At 39.2% G+C, this 23,894-nt stretch overlaps 1 protein-coding gene across 2 annotated transcripts; it reads left to right on the top strand.

Annotated features, from left to right (window-relative positions):
* The first annotated feature begins 935 nt into the window (after window positions 1-935).
* usp47 (ubiquitin specific peptidase 47) lies at window positions 936-23,391 on the top strand. 2 transcript variants are annotated; one of them, XM_063475453.1, is made up of 28 exons: window positions 936-1,201; window positions 6,322-6,516; window positions 9,787-9,903; window positions 10,062-10,215; window positions 10,308-10,404; window positions 10,497-10,642; window positions 10,769-10,848; window positions 12,929-13,078; window positions 13,307-13,402; window positions 13,494-13,646; window positions 14,139-14,297; window positions 14,647-14,778; window positions 14,974-15,050; window positions 15,552-15,607; window positions 16,095-16,207; window positions 16,292-16,393; window positions 16,582-16,789; window positions 16,993-17,108; window positions 17,231-17,350; window positions 17,493-18,294; window positions 18,516-18,691; window positions 18,777-18,857; window positions 18,949-19,064; window positions 19,175-19,293; window positions 19,633-19,763; window positions 19,870-19,917; window positions 20,005-20,135; window positions 21,781-23,391. In XM_063475453.1, the coding sequence occupies exons 1-28, from the start codon at window positions 1,157-1,159 to the stop codon at window positions 21,953-21,955; spliced, it is 4,095 nt and encodes a 1,364-aa protein (XP_063331523.1). In that variant the 5' UTR covers window positions 936-1,156; the 3' UTR covers window positions 21,956-23,391. The 2 variants fall into 2 exon arrangements, with proteins under 2 accessions (XP_063331523.1, XP_063331528.1); XM_063475458.1 differs by lacking the exons at window positions 936-1,201; window positions 6,322-6,516 and adding an exon at window positions 9,303-9,445.
* Window positions 23,392-23,894: the final 503 nt, after the last annotated feature.

Below are 23,894 nucleotides of genomic sequence, written 5' to 3'. Positions count from 1 at the left end.
TAAAAATTAAAGTGACTGAAAGATGAATAAATAACTGTAAGTGACTAAAAGTGAGTAAAGTGTCAGCAGTATAAAAAGAGTGTAGATTAGTTTATGTTTATGGGTGTGGGAAATGGTCTTATTGGCTGGAGTTAAAAAGCAGAGTGGCTTTGGGGACAAAGGTGGCTCTCCTCCTCTCAGTCCTGCAGGAAATGCAGCAGAGGCGTTGCCCAGAGGGAAGCCAGTGCCAACAGAGAGAGACAGACAAACATTCACACCCACGCTCACACCCATGGTCAATTTAGAATAAAAAATTAACTTAACTCTATTCATGTTTTCGGACTATGGGAGGAATCTGGAGTACCTTGAGAGAGCTGGTTGAACATGCAAACCTCATACAAGAATGCATAGCTGCCTGGTGGATTCAAAACAAGGACCTTCTTGCTGTGAAGGAACCACTGCTAACCACGCTGATGCCCCACTATGTCATTATATATATGTATGCACAATTGTATAGTGAAATCCTCTCATTATATTAGTAGTTTAGGACCAACAGGCTACAGGCTTAAGATTCCTCATGGGAGGATTATTAGAAGCCAAGTGGCGCAGATGAGCCTACAGTCAGACCCACGCCATCATTTACATTTAGAATGAAAATAATATCAATAAAGTTTTGAATTTATTAAACCATAAAAGTAGGCCCATCTTGTGCTATTTTTTTTATCTTAATCTGTTAATAACATGACAATTAATATATTACATTGTAGAAATTAAATTCACACATCTCTCATACACAAACTGTGCGCTTGTACTGTCATCTCTGCCCTTTAACGAAAACAAGCGAAAACACGCACACTCGCCGACGTCATCCTGTCCGCATCACGCACGCTTGTCTGTATGGAAAGTGACGCCAGAGCTCCCTGAGTGAAGTCTCGCGGAGTAAAAACACCGGCCATTTTTCTCCATTTATAGCACGACACTTTGTGCTGGGGGTAGTGTAACCGAGAGTGTTGCGATTTCACTTTGATAAGCCTACAAGTTTTGGCAAGTTTAATTTTGGTATTTAAGCATCTAAACTTCTAACAAACCGACCACAAACAATGTTTGTGTTGACCGCTGCAAAGTTTGTTCGCTGACATCCCTGTCCGGATAGATGCTTGTCTAAACTGTCGCACAAATGGAAATGGTGCCTAGCGAGGAGAACCAGTTCGTACCCAAAGAGGTGAGGTTATTATGGACCGTGTCCAGGTCGGAGAGTCAGCCTCTCTGGGCATTACCTGTCACCTTTGCAGATCATGCACATTAATGATGCAAAACTTTTTGCAGCACTTTTGAAGTTTGCGATCTTACCCTGTCTTTAATTGACTATCTCTGAGCTGCTAACAGTTAGCCAAATATGACTTGGACGGCCTATCATGACATGGCTAACTAACGCATCTGCTAACGTTAGTTAGCGGCTACTTTCGATGCATTTCAGACGAAGAACATTTTAGGTAGCAAAAGCGTTATCATAATTACCATTTAACTGTTTAGACTCAAGACATGGCTTTATGGTCACTAAAATCCCCCACCTTTTCCATTGTTGCTAATGACATTATGTTGTCCCGTCAAACGAAGGCATTTGTCAACATCAGTTAGCTTACTAGCATAACATTAGCTTGTGGGATTTAGCTAGCAAGCGCTGTTAGCTTCTTAAATCTGATCAGTGGCAACAACTCCGGCTAATCTAGATGTTTTTGAAGTTCCCCAACCAATTGCAAATGGCAAGCAGTGCTGAAACACCGTCGACCCCAAACAATAGTTTTACAGATATATATATTTCAAACCCTTCTTGGAATCATTTACAGGTTGTTCTTAAGTAAAACTTCTACTTTGAATGTAAACGTTAATGCTAGCAAGATAAATTGACAAGCTAACGCTAATGTTAGCGGAATTGACTAGCTACGCTACTGGTGAAAGATAGATGTGTGTTTAACAACATTAGCGTTTATCTCAGAATAAATTGATCGTTCTTTGTTTATTTTTTTTAACATCGTCGATAACCCCTTTTATTGCTGAAGATAAGTTACTTAGAATTTTTATGTTTCTAGCTTGGAGCTCAGTTAACGTGCAAAGTCTTGTCTTAATGTTAACATTAGCAGTGCCTTCTTATTCAAACAGGAATAAAATGAATAGTCTCTTTGATCAACGGCAGTGACGGTAGTCAGATTTGATTACTGACATGTTAGCTCACATGTTAACAGGATGGGTTAAGGTAAACATCATATACCGTACTGCTAACATAGCAGTCATATCCATTTAATGCGTTACACCATTATTTTTAAGGGTGTGTTTTTACTTTGTTTCTTTTATATTGGGCTCAGAGCAATTTGTCAGGCGTCCATTTAACATTAGGACCCTATTTGATAAGCGAGCCTACAGCCTATTTTCTCGCATAGTAATGATACACCTTTTGGAGTAAAGTCAAGTCTTTTGACAATAAGGTTGACTGTAGCTTTGCCGTTATACCTCCTTGGTTGGTTGACTGTAGCTTTACAGTAAGAAATAATGTAACCATTATTGTAACCATTATTTCTTTGCCGTTATACCTCCTTGGTGCCTGAGCAATGTACGATGGAGCAGGGTTTCTGCTTATCCATGTACCCTGGGCTTTTGTACTGTGAATGTGGTTTACTTCCTACTGGTGTATAACGTCATGGTTACTTGTGCTGGGAACAGGTGAGATTCCAGATTAAAAACCAACAAGTATGAAATTACCAACCACTGGCTGATCAAATCTCAGGAAAATAGTGTCATCGTTCCTGGAAGATCCTTGGATCTTTGTGAAAGGATAGGTTTTAGAATTTTTTTTAATGCATCTAATTTTTCCAACTATGTTTTAAACATTAATTTAATCAAACATTTGCTTTTCTAGACCATTATGTACTGTGATATTGATGAGACTGTCGACTTGTACAGTTGGTATTTTTTTCTTGCTTTCTATCCTGTTTCAAATTGGCTAAAGTTTATTAGCCGATTTGCTAGCTCATCTCCAGTCTTGTTGGCCAAAGTGCTTAAAGTGCTCACACATTTAATACTAAACTGCCGTGCAGTGCTTTTCATCACTTACTGCAGCTTTGTCTGCAGCTGCTGTGTTCTTTTAGTCTGTATTATGCGTTTAATCTGTTCATAGTTTTCAAATATTATAGTTCTATCTTCCTTCATTAGTGAATCGATAACCAGCTTTGTGCATTTTGGATCTAAAGAGTATTTTGCATCTAAAACTTGCATCCTGACCATAAAAATATTAAGATATATTTCAGATGTATGTTGGCCTGTTGTGGTGAAGGTAATGTAAACTGCAGCTGGTGTTGAGAATAGGTGGAAGTTGAGGTGGGATATCCTGGGATAAAGGAAGTCACAGGGAACTCTATTTATATGTTGTTTCGAGTTAAATAAAACACGAGTGAGGAGAAAAGGCTAATTAACCACTTCTTTCATGTAATGACACTCACATGCAGTTCTACGTCAACTGTGGTAAATGTTAAGTGAATGGCTTGGGGTATTTAATAGTTCTGCTGTGTAGACTTATAACAAAAAGCACTGTCCCAATGATCCCTTTGCCGTTACAATAAACAGTGGGTATAATACTTGCATTTAAATGATGAAGGTTGACAATCAAGCCCTTCTCTTTTTTTTGGTGCAGTTCTCAAATGTGATTTATAAATTGGCAGTTGACATAGCCCTTTAATAACAGTTGAACCAAAAAAAAAAAAGCAACTAGGAACTTTATTTAGCAGATTGCTGATATAGCTCATGTATTTGTCCACCATGTATTTCTAGTGACATCAAATGTTTATTGGCATCACCTCATGTGAAAACCCCCTACCTTTTTTCAAACACTAGTGCTCCACATGGATCACTTCTAATATCTTATCACTGTAGTCTAACTTCATGGTTACTTGTTAAAGTCTACTAGAAATGTGGATTTAAATTCATTTCACTTTGTTTATTTCAGTGAAGACTTTATATTTTATTTAAGTAACCTTCATTTGTAGTTACTGAATTAGTTCATAGGTACTGATTTTCTCATTTTTTCAAATGTCAAATTTTTGTGTCTTTAAAATATTTATGTAATATGCTGCCTGTGTTATGCTGTACCTGTAGCTTCATGTGATTATATCCATGGTAAAAATAACCTTTAATCTCATAATACACTTGTGTGTTGTCAGCTGCAGCAGCGTCTTTGTAGGCGCTGGCAGTCACATTTTGCTAAGATCACACATACAAAAAGGCTGCAAAAAGTGCAATTATTTGAATATATATATTATTATTGTTGCATTTGTAGGTTTTTAGAAATCAGCTTAATTTAGCTCAGTTGTTTTCCAACCAACTGACATCTTTTACAACTTAATTTACTTGTTCTATGTGTTTTAAGTTGTTCTTCACCCTCAACTATCTCCACATATTATCAGGGTGTATTTTGGAGTTGCAGACAAAGTATTTTTGATGAAATGAAGAGGATTTCTCAGGTGTGTTTGATATAGGAGAGCGTGTACACAATTGAGCATGGTGGTAAATGGATGCATGAAGCAGTAGCCATGATGACTATTATACTCGAACAAAGCTTGAAGCATGTTGTTAAACTAGAAACCAGCTTAAACAAGTACCACCTTTATCAATAATCAAAGAGAAAGGGAATTAAATAATGATTAGCAGACAAATAATTTATTAGCATGGTGCACATTTACGGGAAAACTAAATAATTTTGTGTTGCATTTTAATCATAAATTGGTGTCACTTTTATCTACTGGTAAATGCTTTTTCTGAAAGATAATTTAGTGCATTAGTTTTTAGTTTTGTGTTGTTTTATGTAACATACAATTAAAGAAAACTAAACAATATCCGGTAATAGAAATGAAAACATTGTCATTTTGGGCGGGGTGGTACTTGCCAGCTTTTACTGTTTAAAATGTAACAGTTACAGTCTGCACTCCCAGTTAACATATCTAAAACTTTAAGGGGTTTATATGTTATTTTAACCTGGTTGTTTTATTCCATTTGATACTTAACAGGTAAGTAAGCTAAACTAAAACACTTTGTCATTACTCTTCAGTGCCTAGACCTTTTCTTGCTTGGTGAGTGACCTTTTCTGCCAGATTTTGCTGCTCAAGTTCTTAAGAAAGGTTGGCTTTTAGTCTGCAGGCGATTTGTCCCTGACTGGGAACACTACATACCAGACCAGTCACAAAGCAAACTATGAGGAGTGTTTAGTTGAAGTGACTCAGTGCTTCTTGAAACTCCTGTTCCACCTGACTATTTTTGCTTTTGTTTTTTGCTTTGAAATTAAGCATGAGTGAGCGATTGCATGGCATGTTGTTGAAGCAGATTGTGGAGAATGTAGGAGAAATCTGACAAGTGGTTGTTCTGTCCACCGGAATCAACCAACTGCCCACCTTATCCAGTCATGTGTTGGAAGGTTTATTGTAGGAAAAATCAGCCAGTCATGTGTCGTAAACACTTTTTGAAAAGAGGTTTCAGTAAAGCGGTTTCAGTATCGAGCCCTGATAAACCACAATTGCAAAAAAGAGAACAAGAGCTACTTTTGCAAGTCTGTTATACTTGAAGGATAACAGACTTGAAGTCAAATTACTGCATGTCTACCACATCAGTTTTGTTATTTTGTTGTACAAAATAATTTGATATCTGGTAATAGAAACTTTAATTTTGAAGAAGAAAGCAAAGTATGGAAAGTAAGTACTTCTGTTGGAAGTATTTAATCTAAAAACTGAGAAACTCAGAGCTTTTAACAGACTGATATTCCAACTGTGGCTAGTTTAATTGCTTTTAGTTTAGGTTTGAAACATGTTTTATACTGGGTGTAATAATAACATGTGTATAACTCAAAGCACCAGTGTTAAAGTGGCCTTTAAGATACAGAAAAAATATATTTTTACATTTTAAATATCTTCTTCTTTTTCTAATATATGCCTGATAATTATATTATTAATTTGATATGATTTGGTGAATCCATTATACTTTGGTAGAAAGGTGAGTTGGAGGGGTACTAGAGGTCCCTTCTCAATACACTACATGGTGATCCAGGTGTGGTGAAAATATGGGAATGGAAATCCTTTGAAAATCCACAGCAGGGTACTTTGTGTTTAAAAAATTAATATTGTGCATGAAATTACAACCAACAATACCACCCAGCATTAACTGGCATGTTACTAATGACCTTTGTAGCACAGCTTTAACGTTTTTTGGGGTTTTTTTTTGTTGTTTTTTAAATGTTTAGCTCTTCATTGGAAAACAAACAAGTAAGAAAATAATGTTTATATCTTTTTCTTTATTTACTTGCAGATCCAAAATGCAGCCGAGGAGCCCAGAGCGCTGTGTATAATTCAGGACATCACCAGCGCGAAGACGGTGAACGAACGGCTGACTCTCAACCTGCCTGCTTCCACCACCCTCTCTAAACTTTATGAAGATGTCGCTCACAAAGCAGGATATGTAAATGGCACTTTTGGACTTGCATGGGGAAATACACAAGACATGGTTAGTAATTCATCAGTTTAGCTTTGTTTTGCTATGGAGAGTAACGTGGGTTTAGCATCTGCAGACATTAGCAGATGTGTCTGGAAAAAGGAGAAATAAAAGTAAATGCAGGATTAAGGTGCTGTGTTTGGAGCTAGTGTATAACATTGAATATTTACTCATTCATGTTTATCATGTTTATCTTGGGTAAAACTGTGTAGCAGGCTAGCTACTAGAGCAGGGCGATATGGCCAAAATTATTTATCACGATATATATTTGAAAATTTGCGATAACGATATAACTGACGATATAACTGATGCGAGACAAAATACAACTCCACAACTTTACTAGCGCAAAAAACACCATCCATTTATTTTCACTTAAACAAGAAGCTGTTTTTTATGTGCATTAAAGCTATATAAAAATTTAACAGTGCAAATGCAAATTCCTTGCTGAAAGTTTAACCAAAAGGCATTTCCAGTAGAAATGGGCTGACATATCCTGAGCATAACCATGTATAATATCCACTGAAGTTAAAAAGAGTTGCTTTGCAACATTAAACTGCAGTGTGCCAAATAAAAAAGTCAAATACATATTTTTCGGACCATAAGGTGCACGGGATTATAAGGCACATTAAGCGAAACAAAGCAGTCAGATAAATCAAACTTTATTCAACTCATTCTCCTTGCTTCCTCCACTTCTGTAACATTGATTCATTAATGCTGTATTCTATCACAGCTGCTCTATTCCCATGTTGTTGCTGTATATTAATGACTAACCTCGTATTGTGGATGGATTATCTCAGTTGTTCTCCTGACTGAAGTTTGGTCCATTTACAGCATCCTGCTATGCGATTGCATTTGTCTCTAACCATCAGGAAACTTCACGTTAACTTTTATTAAGTGGAAAAGTGTTAGCCTTGATTTCTCCAGCTTCACTGTTTATGTTATGCTAACATAGCTGTGTCGCTAGCGATCACGTAGCACATCATTACATACCAGCTAGCCCAACTTCAGTAAGCTTACAAACGTCACTGCTGTTTAGTTTCCTGTCTTTATTTATGTTGGAAGTGATAGCAGAGCTGTACGTTTGAATTTTTTCAGAAATCTCTCAGTCAGAACATGCTATATCATGCTTAGGTAACTAGCGAAACTAGCGAGCTAACTTCCGCTAGCTTCCTGCTAACTTCTCCGTTAAATGTAATAAATTCTGTTTTCATGTATGCCTGGATCTTAAACTTCATAGTTACACCTGGTAAAGCAGCAATGCTGATCATTTTATTAAAGATGAAAGAATTTAGACAGTTTTTAACTCTTAGTGATGCTGCAGTGTTTGTTTGACTTTGGGACCTGAAGCGGAGATTTACGAGCACCTTAGTCCGACAAATACGGCAATATTGACAGCCACTTGCATGTTCTACAAAAAAAAATGTGCTTTGTTGTGTATCTGACGGACAAACACCAAACCAGTTCCACATCACTGAAGTGGCACCATTTTTACAAACTAATTCTGGTTCATCCGTTTCACTCAACAATCGGCCATGTGCGTATGAAAACAAAGGCACTGCGCATGCGCGTTTGACCCATATTCTATCGCGATATTTCATTTTCCTATCGTTGCCTAACATTATACCGGTATTACCGTGAACGGTATAATATGGCCCAGCCCTACTAGCTACCATAGTTTGTGGTCTCTGGATATCTATGGTACCCTGGTGCATACGTCACTACAGGAAGATGTTTAGCTCAAACTTGCAGTGGTAGTTGGGTTGATTGACATTCTCACCATAAATGAGCCTCCCTGGATGGAGTTAATTCGAAATCAAACCAGGAACCACCTCCTTCTAACGGTCACTTCTTCTCCAACGAGTGCGATTATTGTGCTCGCATCTGCACCAACTAACTACACCAAAAGGGAAAATGAACCAGAGATCAGTTTAAACAGACCAAACAAAATTAGTTTCACTCCTCTCATTAACTTTTACTGTTGCACCTGATTTTCAGTCAGTGACACACACAAAAAATCAGTTTGGGTAACTGCAGGTATCCCACAGTGCTTCTCTACTGTTTGGGTACAATGACAAAGTTAAAACAAAAGAGATAAAATATGAGTCAGTAAGAAATTATAGTAAGACTTATTAGTCTTACTTATCATTTGTCACTTGACTAAAAACAGCTTTAATGAAACAAGTTTAAAAAAAAAAAAAGGCAGTGGTGCAACATGCAGAAAACTGGCAGTTTGTTGGGTAAAAATACTTTTATATCATGGTTTATTGTGACAGGGTTTTATTTTTCTTTTTTTTTCTTTCAACCTCTGTTGCCCTCCAGTTGGCCAAAAAGAAAATATCAGCAGCAGCTTTAAAGTGACTTGAGTGTAGCTGAGTTTGAGTAATTCTGGTGAACGTTGATGTGATTCATAATAATGGCTCCCAGCCTTTGTTTATAGTACTTTATGCTCACGCATGTTTCATTTGAGACACAGTGTAGCTCTTTTACCTTCTTTATTGCTAGGACAGTACCACAACATCAGCTGATAATAGATTTTTGTACCCTGTCATTACATGTAAATTTACATTTTACAACTGCTACAAAATGCAGACAAGTAAAAATACTGTTGCTAAAGCTGACTTTCCTAATATGTTTAATCAGTGATGAGTTTTGTACTGTTGGATCTGTGTGTACACATTATTCCCTTTTCTTAAATGAGCCCATGCTAATCCTGTTGCTGACCCAGGCCAAAGCCCAGGTGCTGCCCGTTGTTATCTCACAGAGTAGGTCAGTGGATTAAGCCACTGCTTGTTCCCACTGCAGCACTTTGCTTGCTCATCCTCAGCTTGGCCCGGAGAAACCTAGGTAGCGTTGTTCACATGTTGGCTTCAGAGGCTTTCCTTGTTAACAACAATACATGGAATTAGCTGAAAATGAATTCAGTAGGACTTTAACTCTTCTGGTGAGTTCATCCACTTTATAGTTTGTAAACAGCTAGCCTGCAGCCATCTGCTTTGACCGTTCAAACCAGATGGCTGCTAGCCCGTAGAGTGGTTCTACTGGAGTTTTCTTGGTGCTAAAAGGAAGGTTTTCTGCTCCACTGCTTACCCAAAGGGAGTAGTTTGTTTGGTCTTTATAATATTGTAAGGTCTTTTTATGTATAGTAGACTGAGTTGACTTAAGTTGACATTTTGCTTAAACTAAATATCGAATAAAAAAAGTTGCATGTGTTTACTCCTGTCCAGGCATTGTTGACCTCTGTGAAACTTGTCTGTTCATATTGTGTTTATTTGCTTTCTCTAGGCACCGCTTGACCATAGCAGTGAGATGTCCCTCTCAGAGTCTGGGTTTGAACCTGGTGGTAAGAGGAATTTCCTCCAGCTTACAGATAAAGATGGAGAGCAGCCCCAGATTGCATCTGTGAGTGTTTAAGAATAAATTAAGATAATGATTCATAATTTCTTAAATAATCTTTAAAAAAACAAACTATAATTATTTCCCTACAGAATCTACTAACATGCTAAAGACTCTTAACTGGAAACGAAAGATGTTATTACAAGGTATGTTTGTGTTTGTAGGATGAGTCAGGAACAGCAGATAGCAGTGGACTAGATGACAGTTCCCAGGAACGATTTATTGGACCCCTACTGAGAGATGGGACTCCTGGCTGCAGTGGTGACTACAGCAGTCCATCTTACTCTTACTCGTCCATCCTTAGCAAGTCTGAGACGGGTGAGGTTTGGTTACCTGTTGAATATGTGACACCTTTCCTTTTATACATCTCCAACCGATCACTTACTTCTTGTCTCTTGCTGCCTTTACAGGTTATGTGGGCTTGGTCAACCAAGCGATGACTTGCTATTTGAACAGTCTGCTGCAAACATTGTTCATGACCCCAGAGTTTAGGAATGCACTCTACAAGTAAGAAATCATGATTATAGATCACTTTGTGAAAATTCTCTTGTCACATATAATAGATTTAGAATTCTCAAATATTTGCTGTCCGACTTCAGTTGGGAGTTTGAGGAGCAGGAGGAGGATCCTGTCACCAGTATTCCCTACCAGCTGCAAAGACTGTTTGTTCTGTTGCAAACTAGTAAGAAACGGGCAATTGAGACTACTGATGTGACGCGAAGCTTTGGCTGGGACAGCAGTGAGGGTGAGCTTATGTACTTGCCTGTGAGTAGGCTCACATGGCTGGTTTGCATGTTCATGGAGGACAAGACCATGTGCCTCTGTCTGTACACTTAATTATACTTTTTTTTCTTTGTGCTTTTGCTTTTAGCTTGGCAACAACATGACGTCCAGGAGCTGTGCAGGGTCATGTTCGATGCCCTGGAGCAGAAGTGGAAGCAAACAGAGCAGGTAGGAGAAAACAAGTAGTTTTCTCAGACTGTTAACAACAACAACAACAACAACAAAAAATCTGCATCCAGGCTCAGGCTCCCCCCAGAATGGAAACAAAAGGCCTACTGTGGAAAAAGTGAAATGTGCCAGTAAGCCCTGGGGTTAGCTGTTTCTTATCTCGGGAATAGGTTATAAACTGCAAACACTTAGACCAGTGTACGAATGTGCAGCCATGTGGTCTGTAAACGCAAGCATAAGTGCATGTGAACGCTATTTAAGAAAATAAAAAAAATAAATAAAAAAATCTCATACTACAAGGGATTTTTACTTGTAGTTTTCAGCCATAGAAAGTAAACTGATGACAGGATATATAAGCTCTACATTTTTTCTTTCAAGCGCCAGTTTTCTTCTACTACTAATCTTTAGTTTATATATTCATAAATATCTGGAAACAGTTAAGTTTTTCCCCCCCAGTCTACATGTGCCATGTGAACCATAAGTGATGATTGCATTAAATTCCATCTTGGCATCCTAACACGGTTATTACACTTAACTAAAACAAAACTAAAAACTAGAATTGGCTTGTAAACATATTTTAATTAAAAGAAAGGACCTGCAAAATTAACGAAAATGTATTTAAAAGATACACAAAATGGTTAAGTCTCAGTTTGGACAGCTGGAAAAAAGTAGAGTGCCCAAGGTGGGTGGTTGGAGGGAAATTGCTGCCCCCAGTGGAGGAGTGCCTTGGGATCTCATTCATGACGGATTGGTGTGGTGATGATTTGGAGGCTGTACCGATATGTTGTGGAGAAGAGAGCTGAGAATGACAGAGAAGCTGTCAATTTACTGGTAGATCTGCGATCTTACTCTCACCTGTAGAGTGAGGAACTCGGAATAGAAATGCTTCCCCTTCATCAAAAGGAGCTAATTGAGGTGGTTTGGGCATCAGACTGGGAATACCTCCTAGGTGAGGTGTTTAGGGTAATTCCTACCAGGAGGTCACGCTGGAGAGATTGCATCTCATTGCTGGCTTGGGGATGCTTTTTTGTCTCCCTGGATGAGTTGGAAGAGATGCCTGAAAAGGCGGAAGTCGAGCCACCTTTGCTTACAGTGTTGAATCCAAGAAGATGATAAATGGAAGATGGATGGATGGATGGATTAGTTTGAATAAATTTGTTAACACAGCATAATGAGGCTATGGTGCAGTTTATAGAGACTTGGATGTCCATGTGACTCTTTATCAGAATGTGCAATTTAAGAAGTATAGAACAGGAGAAGACTGAAACTAATAAAAAACTAACATTTAATGTTTTGGGGCAATAAATAAAATAATAAAACAAATGAAAATGAACAAATTCTCTCAGGAAACCAAACTAATGAAAAAATGCAAAACTGTCTTGGTCCATATTTATTAATCTCAGTAGAAAAGATTTATATTAAATATACAACACAAGTGTTTTTACTGTTTCTAAATGGTTTGATTGATTCTTGATTCAATAATGGGACAAAACCATCATGACCAGAATTAATACCTAATGAATTTTATAAATAATGACATACATTTTTTGTTCCAGAGCAAAGTTTTTAATCAAATAAAAATCATTCCTGCAGCTCTTGGGTTCATTCTTTCTTTAGGTTTCTGTCACTCTCTGTTTTGAGCATTTTTTTTTCTTTCTCTGACTGACTAAGTTGAGGGCTTGTTGTGCAGTGTTAACAGTTACGCTGGTTCTTCCAGTGTCTGCCATTTCAGCTGTCTGGAGAAAGCTACAGATGGCAACTGGCTAAAAAGAAATGCTCTCCTTGTCCTGTTGTTGTTGTTGTTGTCTGTTGTGTTTTATTATCCTGAGAAATTTTCATATGCAGTTGCCGACGGAGTTGTATGGTAAAGGAAGGTTTATGGGAAACCAATCTAAACACAAGTAGAATTATTCTGTAGCCCCACTACATTTAGCTGTCAGCACTTGCTTCCCCAGAAGTAGAAAGAAATTGTCTCACTGCTAGTATTGCAAATTGGTAGCAGACCATTTTGTATCCTGAGTTGATTTTGTTTAAAGTAAAATGTGGCAGAGAAACCTGACTGTTCTCTCCCTGTCTTTAGGCTGACCTGATCAACCAGTTGTACCAGGGAAAGCTGAAGGATTATGTCCGTTGTCTGGAGTGTGGCTATGAGAGCTGGAGGATTGATACTTACCTGGATATCCCTCTTGTGATCAGACCCTTTGGAGCCAGCCAAGCCTATGGCAGTGTGGTGTGTTTCTCACCCTTTGTTCTTCTAAGCATATACTTTATCACAGCAGCACTTAACATTTATTCACTCTTTGCAATTCAGTGTTGCTTAAAGGTTACTTTAAATTCAGTACTTGGTACATTTTCAAACTATTTGATATTACATTGTTATTCTAAATTGATTTGATTTAGATGATTAGATTTTTTTTCTATTTTCATTTATTTATTTATTTATTTATTGATGCCACAGGAGGAAGCATTACAGGCATTCATACAACCAGAAACACTCGATGGGCCCAACCAGTATTTCTGTGAACGCTGTAAAAAGAAATGTGATGCCCGTAAGGTAAGTATGCTGAAAATGTAACGTGGAAGTCATGATTAGAGAGTACAGTGTTTTGCTAATGTCCCTCCTCATTTTCTGACATCGTACGCAGGGGCTGAGATTTCTGCACTTTCCTTACCTGCTGACATTACAGTTGAAAAGGTTTGATTTCGACTACACCACTATGCATCGCATCAAACTTAATGACCGCATGACCTTCCCAGAGGAACTTGACATGAGTCCATTTATTGATGTGGAAGATGAGGTGAGAGCACCATTGAATTTACCTGCCTCTGTCATTGTCATTACTGATTTGGATTCATCCTATGGGATGCCTTTAATCAATTTGGGAATTCATTTTCTCCTTTATGACTGCTAAAGGAGGAAGCAAAGCAGAACCAGTGACGCTCCCTCTGCATTACCTTAGGATTATGGTTTTGTGTTATCATGTGGTGCCTTCATTGTAGGGCTGTATGTTTTTCCCAAACAGTGCAACCTTAGTTTCATCAGTCCACAAAAACATTTTTCCAAGTGTTGAGGGTCAAGGTGCCCTGTGTGTAATCTTGTGCTGTGTCCTGCCATGACAGGCTTCAGTCAGCCATAAACCATGGTTTGTGTATGTTGACCAACTGAGATGTTAACCAACTTGCTGGTTCCTTAATGTCCTACATTTTTACGCTGGATTAGTTCTTTTCTAATTGATCTTTTGAATTCACCTTTAACTCTGGTGTTGTTTTTCAAATTGCCTACTCTGTAGAAGTCCCCTCAGACCGAGAGCTGCACTGACAGCGGAGCAGAGAATGAAGGCAGTTGCCACAGCGACCAGATGAGCAACGATTTTTCCACCGATGATTGTGTGGATGAGGGCATCTGCTTGGACAGCACCAGCAGCACAGAGAGGGTGTTGAAGCCAAAGGTGATCATCCTCACTTAGATGGATTTGGTGTGCTTGGTTTGTACGTGAGAATGTATCTGACAACAGATTAAAAGGAAGTATCTGATTTGCCAACGGTGTAGTGATAAGAGGGATTGTTATTCTGCAAGTGTCAGCTAAAAATGTTATACTTCTCTGTTCTTGTTAAATATATAAATTTGTCTTTTATTTACAGTGTTCTAAAGATGTGTGATTATTCTCTACAGTGTTTTTGCTTTAAAGTGGCAAAATATGGGAACGTGTGTATCTCTAAAAATATAGTATGTCGACAGTGAAATCTGCAACACAATTATTGGTTTTAACTGAACAGTATTCCCCTATTTCTTCTCAGAGTTTGCTGACCTTTGAGCTGTTTTCTGTTATGGTCCATTCTGGGAGCGCTGCGGGCGGGCACTATTATGCCTGTATCAAGTCCTTCAGTGATGGCCAGTGGTACAGTTTCAACGATCAGCACGTTAGCAAGGTCAGTCTCTGCTCTTGAGTGACACGTTTTGGCTTCCTACTGAAAGTAAATGTCAGGCAGTGCTTGCCATTTCTATATACTAGACCAAAAAAAACCTGCCAACTGCAACTGCCATTTAAAATGCTGCTTATTGTCATTGTGGTAACCTCTGTTGAATCATTTTTTTGTTTCATTGTGTTCATTTCTGTCAAACAGATCACCCAGGATGATATCAGGAAAACATACGGGGGATCCTCAGGGAGCAGAGGCTATTACTCCAGTGCCTTTGCAAGGTCAGTTGTGTTCCACAGCAGTCACAGGCCTTGAGACCAGTTGGCAACCCCCAGTTGGCCCCAGGGAAAAAATGTCTATTTCTTGGCTAGGTGGTGAGTGATTGCTGGAGGCTGGTATAAAGTGCTGTACCAAAAACCTCCATGTGATTGCTTTGGTCGATCATATTGTGCAGGAGGCAATCTTGAGATGATTTTCATGCAGCACCGTGTATCTCCATGCGATTTGTTTCACCTTGTGGCTGGCAGCAACCACATTCCAACTGGTCAGGGAATGCACGTTTTTTCCAGGAGTTGCTGACTTTGTGATTGAGGACTCACTCACATCAAATGCTTCTAATACACTGACTTTGGAAAACGAATGGTGTTTATCTTGTTATTCACATCTGTTTCTAAATGTGAAACCTTTTATTTTTCCCCCGTTTGTAATTTTGTTTGTATTGAAGTAATAGTTTTCTCCTTCCTCTTACCTTCACTCATAACATTTATTTTTCTTTCCAACAGCTCTACAAACGCATATATGCTGATTTATAGACTGAAAGATCCTTCAAGGAATGCAAGTAAGAAATTCATTCAATTAAATCTTGCTAAGGAAAATGTAAAAATTAGAGCAAGCGTGGCAGTTTTTCCACATTTCTGAATTAAAAACTCCCAAACTTTAAAAGTCATAGGTTTTCATCTTTTCGTCGTAACCTAGTGAATGTGTTTGGCCTTTTGTTAACTTGTTTTTTGCAAGGAAAGTGTTTAAATAAAACAATTTCACTTGTCTTCTCTGATACCTACTACATGTAAGAAGATCCTTTACACAAGTTTCCACTGTGCCCTGTCTGCTGTCCATCTGAACTAAACTTGTCCAGGCTTTTACCTGTATTTGTAACTTATTTTTAAAGCTTTGTGTTGCACCAGTTGCAAAGGAACCAGCTTGCCCTCTTGCCTTTGTCTTGTGGTCATAATTTTCCCATTTTTCATACTCTGATACAACAGACTGAGCTCTGTAGGTTTCCTCATGCCACTGGATTTAATGTGTAATCTCTGAATTGTCTGCAGAGTTTTTAGCCGTGGAGGACTTCCCAGACCACATAAAGCGTTTGGTTCAGAAGGAGAAAGAGTCTGAAGAGCAAGAAAAGAGACAGAGGGAGATTGAACGCAACACTTGCAAGGTGCTGGGCCATTTGCCTAATTTATAAGGATCATTTAATACCCTGTCTCTCTTTTTTGGTAGTCTTATGCTCTTTACTTTTTAGATCAAGCTCTTCTGCATGCATCCTGTGAAGATGATGATGGAGAGCAAGTTGGAAGTGCACAAAGACAAAACTCTCAGAGAAGCAACAGAAATGGCCTACAAGGTTTGTCAGATTTGTTTCAGTTACTTTTGGAGGAATCTTGAAAGACATTTGGTGCATTCAGTTTTCTTTCTTCCATTAACGTTGCAACACAGCATTACTGTGACTATAGCAAAAGAAAAGAAACTCACTTTAGAGTTTGGATTTTAAAATTTGCTTCTAATTTCTTTAATGGGTGTTCTGTATGTCAGATGATGGAGCTTGAGGGAGTCGTCCCTCTGGACTGCTGTCGCTTGGTAAAATATGATGAGTTCCATGAGTACCTGGAGCGCTCTTATGAAGGAGAGGAGGACACACCAATGGGCCTCCTCCTTGGAGGAGTCAAATCTTCATACATGTTTGACTTGCTTCTAGAAACCCGCAGGCCAGATCAAGTGTTCCAGCCTTACAAACCTGGAGGTCGGTAATCTTCTACTGTTGACTGCTTGTTGTACATAGTGCTGTTTTCAGCATGATAAAAGCTGAGTTGCCAGAGTCTGAACAGACAAACTGTGATGATCAGAAACAAATACACACCGGTGACAGGTGTAAATGCGTGTATCAAGCAACTTAGTTGCTGTTTATCTGCGTGGGTGTGTTTATGATTCTTCTTTTGTTCACAGAGGTGATGGTGAAGGTTCATGTTGTTAATCTGAAGAGCGAGACCATCGCGTCTCCCGTCAGCGTTCGGGCGTACTTGAACCAGACGATCACTGAATTCAAACAGCTTATTGCACAGGTTTCTTACTCTTCTCAGCCTCTTCACAGTGTTTTGTTTTAACCATTTGCCCAGGAAACTGTCAAATATAGTGGTGTCGGTTATATTAATGCAAGCCTGTTTTTGTGTGCATTTCTTTCCAGGCTACAGGGCTTTCTGCAGAGACCATGCGTGTGGTTCTGGAGCGCTGCTATAATGACCTCCGGCTTCTCTATGTCCCAAACAAGACACTGAAGGCTGAGGGATTCTTCAGGAGCAACAAGGTCTCTTTTTTGTTTTGTTGACAGTTGTTCTGTCTTGTGCGTTATTGTGTTACAGTTTTGTTTTAAATTTCACAAAGTCTTAATATATGTTATTATTACATTAAATTTGCCAATTTGTTTGTTGCCCATTGTTTTTCACCAGGTTTTTGTTGAGAGCTCTGAGTTGACTGATCATCAGGTTCCTTTCACTGACTCGCTCTTGTGGAAACTGTTGGATCGGCACGGGAATACGATCCGGCTGTTAGTCTTACTACCAGAGCAGTCTCCTGGTACCTTGGCAAACAGAACTCTTTTCCAAAAAGTAGGAAGTGACTCTGATGTGCTTGCTGAGGGGTCAAAGGGTAACAGGAAATCTGTAGAGGCTATCCTGGAGGAGAGCACAGAAAAGTTAAAGAATCTGTCTCTGCAGCAGCAGCAGGGCTCCAGCACCAGTGACAGCCAGAAAAGCTCTGACGCCAGCGACTTTGAACATATCGAATCCCCAACCCAAGATGCGGACTCAAACTCTTCTCTCTGCGTGGCTGCAGACAACAGAGAGTTAGAGAATCGGATCAGGGCCACGTCTGCGGGTAGCGGCGGCGCCTCCTCTGACCCTGAGAACCACTTTGCCTGTGAGGAGCGGTCGGACTCAGAAGTGAACAATGACCGCAGCACCAGCTCGGTGGACAGTGACATCCTGAGCTCCAGTCACAGCAGTGACACGCTGTGTAACGCAGACAGCGGCCCAATCCAGCTGGCCAATGGCCTGGACTCGCACAGCATCACTAGTAGCCGACGCTCCAAAGCCCACGAGGGCAAAAAAGAGACCTGGGACACTGCAGAAGAAGACTCTGGAACTGACAGCGAATATGACGACAATGGAAAGAGCAAGGCAGAGGCCCAGTACCTGTACTTCAGAGCAGAGCCTTGTTCTCAGGATGATGCCTCGTGGGATTCACAAAAATGTACAAACTTTTATTATGTATTTAAAAGCAGTTGTCATCCATAGCTAGTATATTTATGTTTTAATTACATTTAAAATTTGGCACGGGCAATTTCTTCCATTCAAGGGGGAGGACTGCAAACATTCTTTACCTGTTTTGCATCCTTGACGTATATCTTTTTTTAAAAAAAAGAAAAAAGAAAAAAAAAAAGGTACATTGATGTTTCTTGTGATCTACATCAGGTTTGGTGGTTCATGTGGACAAGAGAATAACATTAGCAGCATTTAAGCTGAACTTGGAGCCCTACGTCGGCGTCACCTCGACCCAGTTCAAGGTGTTTAGGGTGTATGCCAACAACCAGGAGTTTGAGAGTGTACGGCTCAACGAGACACTCTCATCGTTCTCTGACGATAATAAGGTCAGTTTAAACTTATTACTTTGATTAAAGTTGTTTGCTTGAGAGTAAGGAAATATCTCAACAAAGACTGTGCCACTATCCATAGATAACCATTCGACTAGGCAGAGCCCTTAAAAAGGGTGAATACAGAGTGAAAGTGTATCAACTACTAGTCAATGAACCAGAGGTAAGAACTGACAGACTTTTCTTACTCATACACTGTTGTACAGCTGCACAGCATTATGTTATAAAATATATTAATTGTGGTGTTTTCTCAGCCCTGCAAGTTCCTAGTGGACACGGTGTTTGCCAAGGGTATGACTGTCAGACAGTCTAAAGAGGAGCTGCTTCCTCAGTTAAAAGAGCAGTGTAAACTTGACCTCAGCATTGACAGGTAAGATTCTTTGCTTTGCAAAGTTCAGAGGACTGTTGATGCAGTTTCCCTTCAGGTAAAATGAACATGTGTACAAAACAGCATATATCTATTTATCTCTGTGTGGTCAGGGTTCGCCTCAGGAAAAAGACGTGGAAGAATCCGGGCACAGTGTTTTTGGATTACCACGTTTATGAGGAAGACATCAGCATTTCGTCCAACTGGGAGGTTTTCCTTGAATTCCTTGATGGTAACTTGTGTTTTTCCACTTTCTTTTAAACATTGCTTCACTATGCGTTTTTCTTTGGGTACCTCAACTACCTTACCTATTTTAGTTTTGTTCTGTTCTAATAATATAAACTTTTTTTAAAGGTATAGTAAATCATTTCCTTTACAGTGAAGAAAACAAACATTAAATCATCTGCTCCAGGGACTCAAAAAAATTGAGTTGTTAACATGCTGTGAAAGGCCACATGGAGACAGATAAATAAACGACGTGTATTTGGTTCTAGAGTGAAGGAAAATTTATTTTCACTGAAGTTTCATTTAAAGTGCAGTTGATTGATCCACAGCCTCTAATGTTTCTCAGAACCAGAGAAAATGAAATCAATGTCACAGTTGGCTGTTCTGACTCGGAGATGGAACCCGTCTACAATGAAGCTGGGGCCTTTTCAGGAAGTGATTCTGGAGAGCAGCAGTGTGGAGGAACTCAAGGAGAAGGTTTGTCTGCTGCATGACAAATGTGTTTTACTTATAGCTTGTGTTCAGTGTTTAGCTGAGGGAAACTATTGTATTCCTATGTCTAATGTTTTTATTCTGTTGGCAGCTTAGTGAAATCAGTGGTATTCCATTGGAAAACCTGGAGTTTGCAAAGGTAGGTGGATGTAATTACCTGAAACCTGAGACCCAATTTTTCTAATATATTGTTTGTATTGATGACACTGCTATCTGGTCTCTGCAGGGTAGGGGAACATTTCCTTGTGATATTTCTGTGTTGGAAATCCATCAGGATTTAGACTGGAACCCCAAGGTGTCAACCCTTAATGTGTGGCCTCTTTACATCTGTGATGATGGGGCGGTGGTCTTCTACAGGTAAAAAAACTGGGACAAGTCAACATTCAAGTACAGCGTTTGTGTCTTTGGTATTTTTGTGAAATCATTTCATGAACAGAGAGGACTGTAGCAGAAGAAATCTCTGCTATAAGTCATGCATACGCTGGGACTATTAAAAAACTCAATATGTTTATGTGAGTTGAATTTTTGGCATCTAATATGAATTAGAGACAACTTTAATATTTGAACACCTAATCTCAATATCTAATATAAAGTACAAATGTACGCAAAATATACACATGGCTTTACAGGTCGGCTTTGACTCAGTAATAAATAAAAAATAATATTGTTGCATTAGAAGCATTGTTGTTTTTTAGGTTTTTTTCCCTAGCTTTTGACTTCTCAGATTTATACATTTAATACCACAAATGAATCAGTAAATGTTTTCAGTCAAGAGGGTTTCGGTTTAGGATTGAAACTTAAATACAATCCCTGGCCACTTCATTAGTTACACCTGTTCACGTGCTCGTTTACGCAAATATCTAATGAGCCAATTATATGTAAGCAACTCTGTGCATTTTGGCTATGTAGACACAGTGAAGATAATGGTCTGGTGAAGCTCAAACAGAGAATGGAGAACGGTGATTTAAGCGTGATTTCAATATGATGTGATTGTTGGAGCCAAACAGACTTGTCTGAAACTGATCTGGGATTTATTTATTTTACAACCATCTCTTTAAGTTTACAAAGGATGGCCTGAGAAAATTGAAAATATCCAGTTTCTCAAGTTCAAAAATAGCTTGTTGATGCTAAAACTCAGGGGAGACTCCTTCAGATTTGTAGGAAGGCAACAATAACTCAAATGACTACATGTTGCAACCAACACCAAGGTAATCATGAGAGCGTCTGAGAAAATGCAACATGTCAAATGACACTAGAAGGCTACATGCTCACCAAAAGATGTGATGATGTGGGGATATTCTCTTAGCCCATATCATGGCTGACAAACCTGCAGCAGCTTTTTAATGCTGTCATATCAGTATTGATCAAAATCTGAGGAATCTTTCAGCACTTTGTAGAATCTACAGCATGAAGAATTAAGGCAGTTATGAAGGCAAAGGGGTGCAAGGAAAGTGTACCTAATAAAGTGGCCAGTGAGTGTATATTAAATAATTAATCTTTTTTTTTTTTTTTTTTTTTTTTTTTTTTTTAAATGTAATTTTCTGCCTATAATGTGGACATTGGTACAGGTAGTTGTATCTGTGATGGTAAAAAAAATAATTTTAATCACAAATCAATGCAGCTAATAAATGAGACCGCATGAGGTCAGTTCTGACGGGTCAGATTTCCATCACTGACTCTGTAATGACTGAAAAGGCAGCAGTATAAGTGCAGATTTGAGCTTGCTTACTATGTTCTGAACCAATTATGTTGTAATCCAGGCTTTAATTGTAAAATTGTATCTAGTAGTAGAGATATTTTAAAGAAAGCAGCTACTAAGCTTAAAACAAAAAGACTTCAAGTTTCAGTTCAGTTTACATGTTTTCTTTTTTTTTATTTTTCATTCATTCATTATTCCCTTACAATTTTAAAACATGGCGACATCCATGGAGTTCTTCTAATGATCTTATTATATTAGGAGTATTTGTGACCTCAATGTTTTTGTGCTCTTTTGTCTGTGCAGGGACAGCACAGAAGAACCTCTGGAGTTGTCAGAGGATGAGCGGAACGAGCTAATGAAGAAGGAAAGCAGCCGTCTGCTTAAAACCGGACATCGTGTCAGTTACTCGCCACGCAAAGAGAAGGCCCTCAAGATCTACCTGGACGGCGGCCCTGCCAAGGACCCAGGGCAGGACTGAGGCGTGGAGAAACACTCGTGGGTTATTTGTTTTGCCTGGGTGCTGCAGCAGAGCATCCAGGCTGCGGGACTCTGAATGTCGGGCCCGACAGTGACTTGAAATCGAGAAGCGCTGTGAGGATTATGTGCTCTCACCCTCCACCCTGAGCTCCAGGCTCAGAAACCCTATTGTGCACTATAGTGTATTGTACTGTAAAGATTAAAGGGAAGTACAAAAGCTATTTGGATACTGTATAGACAAATCAATTGAAAGTGAAAGATTCAGGGATGGATGCGGAGAGTCTAGGACTGTGAAACCGGTCTGGGAGGCATCCATCCTGACTATTCAAGGCTCCAGTCTACTTTTACATCAGGCTCTTTCACTGTCCTCCCCGTCACTGTGTGTTCATCTCCGTGTTTTGGACAATAGCGTTGATTATGATCCATCCGTGGCCGTCTTGTAAATCCATGTGCTCACAATTTCTGAGCACCACTTTGTTGGAGAAATCAATCTGAATCATCTTACGTTGAACATCTTCCTTTAAATTAAAAAGAAAAAAGAAAAAAAGAAACTACTTATCCAGCCTTCCTCAGTCTCACCTCTTCTGCCGAGACAAACCTCACTCACTCAGAGACTGCCTGACAAATTGAGGAACCATTCATTCACAAGAATTGATGAATTGAAAAAGCAACAATTAATAATTTGTAAACTAAAGTTGTTTCTCCTCCTCTAATGCTCCTATAATGCCAGAGTAATGTGTTGATATGGGTTGTCTTTACTGCTGCTCTATGTACTTTATAGGAGCTCTGCCTCTGTCACATCACTTCCACTAGATGTAGTGATACATAGGCTACCAGTCCTTTTTCAAACTTAATATAATAAAACAAAACCAAGTAGACGATGTTAAGAATCTCCTTGTTTTGTTGTTTGTTTGTAAATTATTATTTTGCTTCAGACTTAATCATTTAGAGAGGTCTTGTGAAGCACCAGGCACTCATCTGTTGTCTGCATTAACCTTTAATTTAGAAATTGGATATCTTTATCTGTTTCTTGCACCATGTGAAACTTGCAGTACATGTCTCGTGTCATCCACGTGTGTGTGTGTGTGTGTGTGTGTGGCGTGAGAGGAGAGAGAGCTCTCTCTGGGTGTTGGGCAAGAGTCAGAGGTTGGTTTTTGGCGCTTCTACCTGCTGCTGCTTGATAGACTGACACCAGAGGGTGTAGAAAGCCTGCTGGACTCAGTCTGCCTGTGCAACTGCTCTGAGGACTAAAGCTCAGCATCACGGCCTCCTTTCCAGGCCTCTGATGCTGCCACCAGCTATTCACTGTAGAAATGCCAATATCAGAAGAGAACCTTTCTTTTGTTGTTGTTGTTGTTTATTTCTTTGAGATTTCAGATCCTGTGTGGAAATAGTTTAAGATGATTTTAGAAATGAATTAAAGTGCTTTTTTCAGAACTGCAGTTTTCTCTTACTGCTAACCAATTCATAAAAAGACGTTAGGATGTTATACAACCTGTACTTTCAGCTTGACACATTTTTTTTTTTCTTTATAAAGATTTACACTGGATGCCCTTCCTGATGCACTGTTGTGACCCCTTGAGGCTGGGTTTGTCACTTATTCTCAAACCGTGTAAGGTGAATTTGTTAACCTTTAACCTCTACACTGCAGAAAATCCACCCATTTTCTTCAGCTTATCAAATTCACGGTCATGGTGGAGACTACCCCGGCTGTTATAGTGCGAAACGTGTGATACTTGGAGTGACAGGCAACCATTCACGCTCACAGTCACCTACGGCTAATTGTGTAAGGAAGCTGGAGAACATGCAACTCTTGGATTTGAACCCTGGGCCTATGCTTATGCTATGCTAACCGCAGCACCACCGTGCCACACAAGTTAACCATCTCTGCTCTGGGAGTGCACAGTGCAGAGATGGTGCAGCTCGTCCACACGGACTTA

The sequence above is a fragment of the Pelmatolapia mariae genome, linkage group LG1 (assembly GCF_036321145.2).
Source record: "Pelmatolapia mariae isolate MD_Pm_ZW linkage group LG1, Pm_UMD_F_2, whole genome shotgun sequence".
NCBI classification, from domain to species: domain Eukaryota; kingdom Metazoa; phylum Chordata; class Actinopteri; order Cichliformes; family Cichlidae; genus Pelmatolapia; species Pelmatolapia mariae.
Note: the sequence above shows the minus strand (reverse complement) of the source record. Positions and strands in the feature narration are given on the sequence as shown.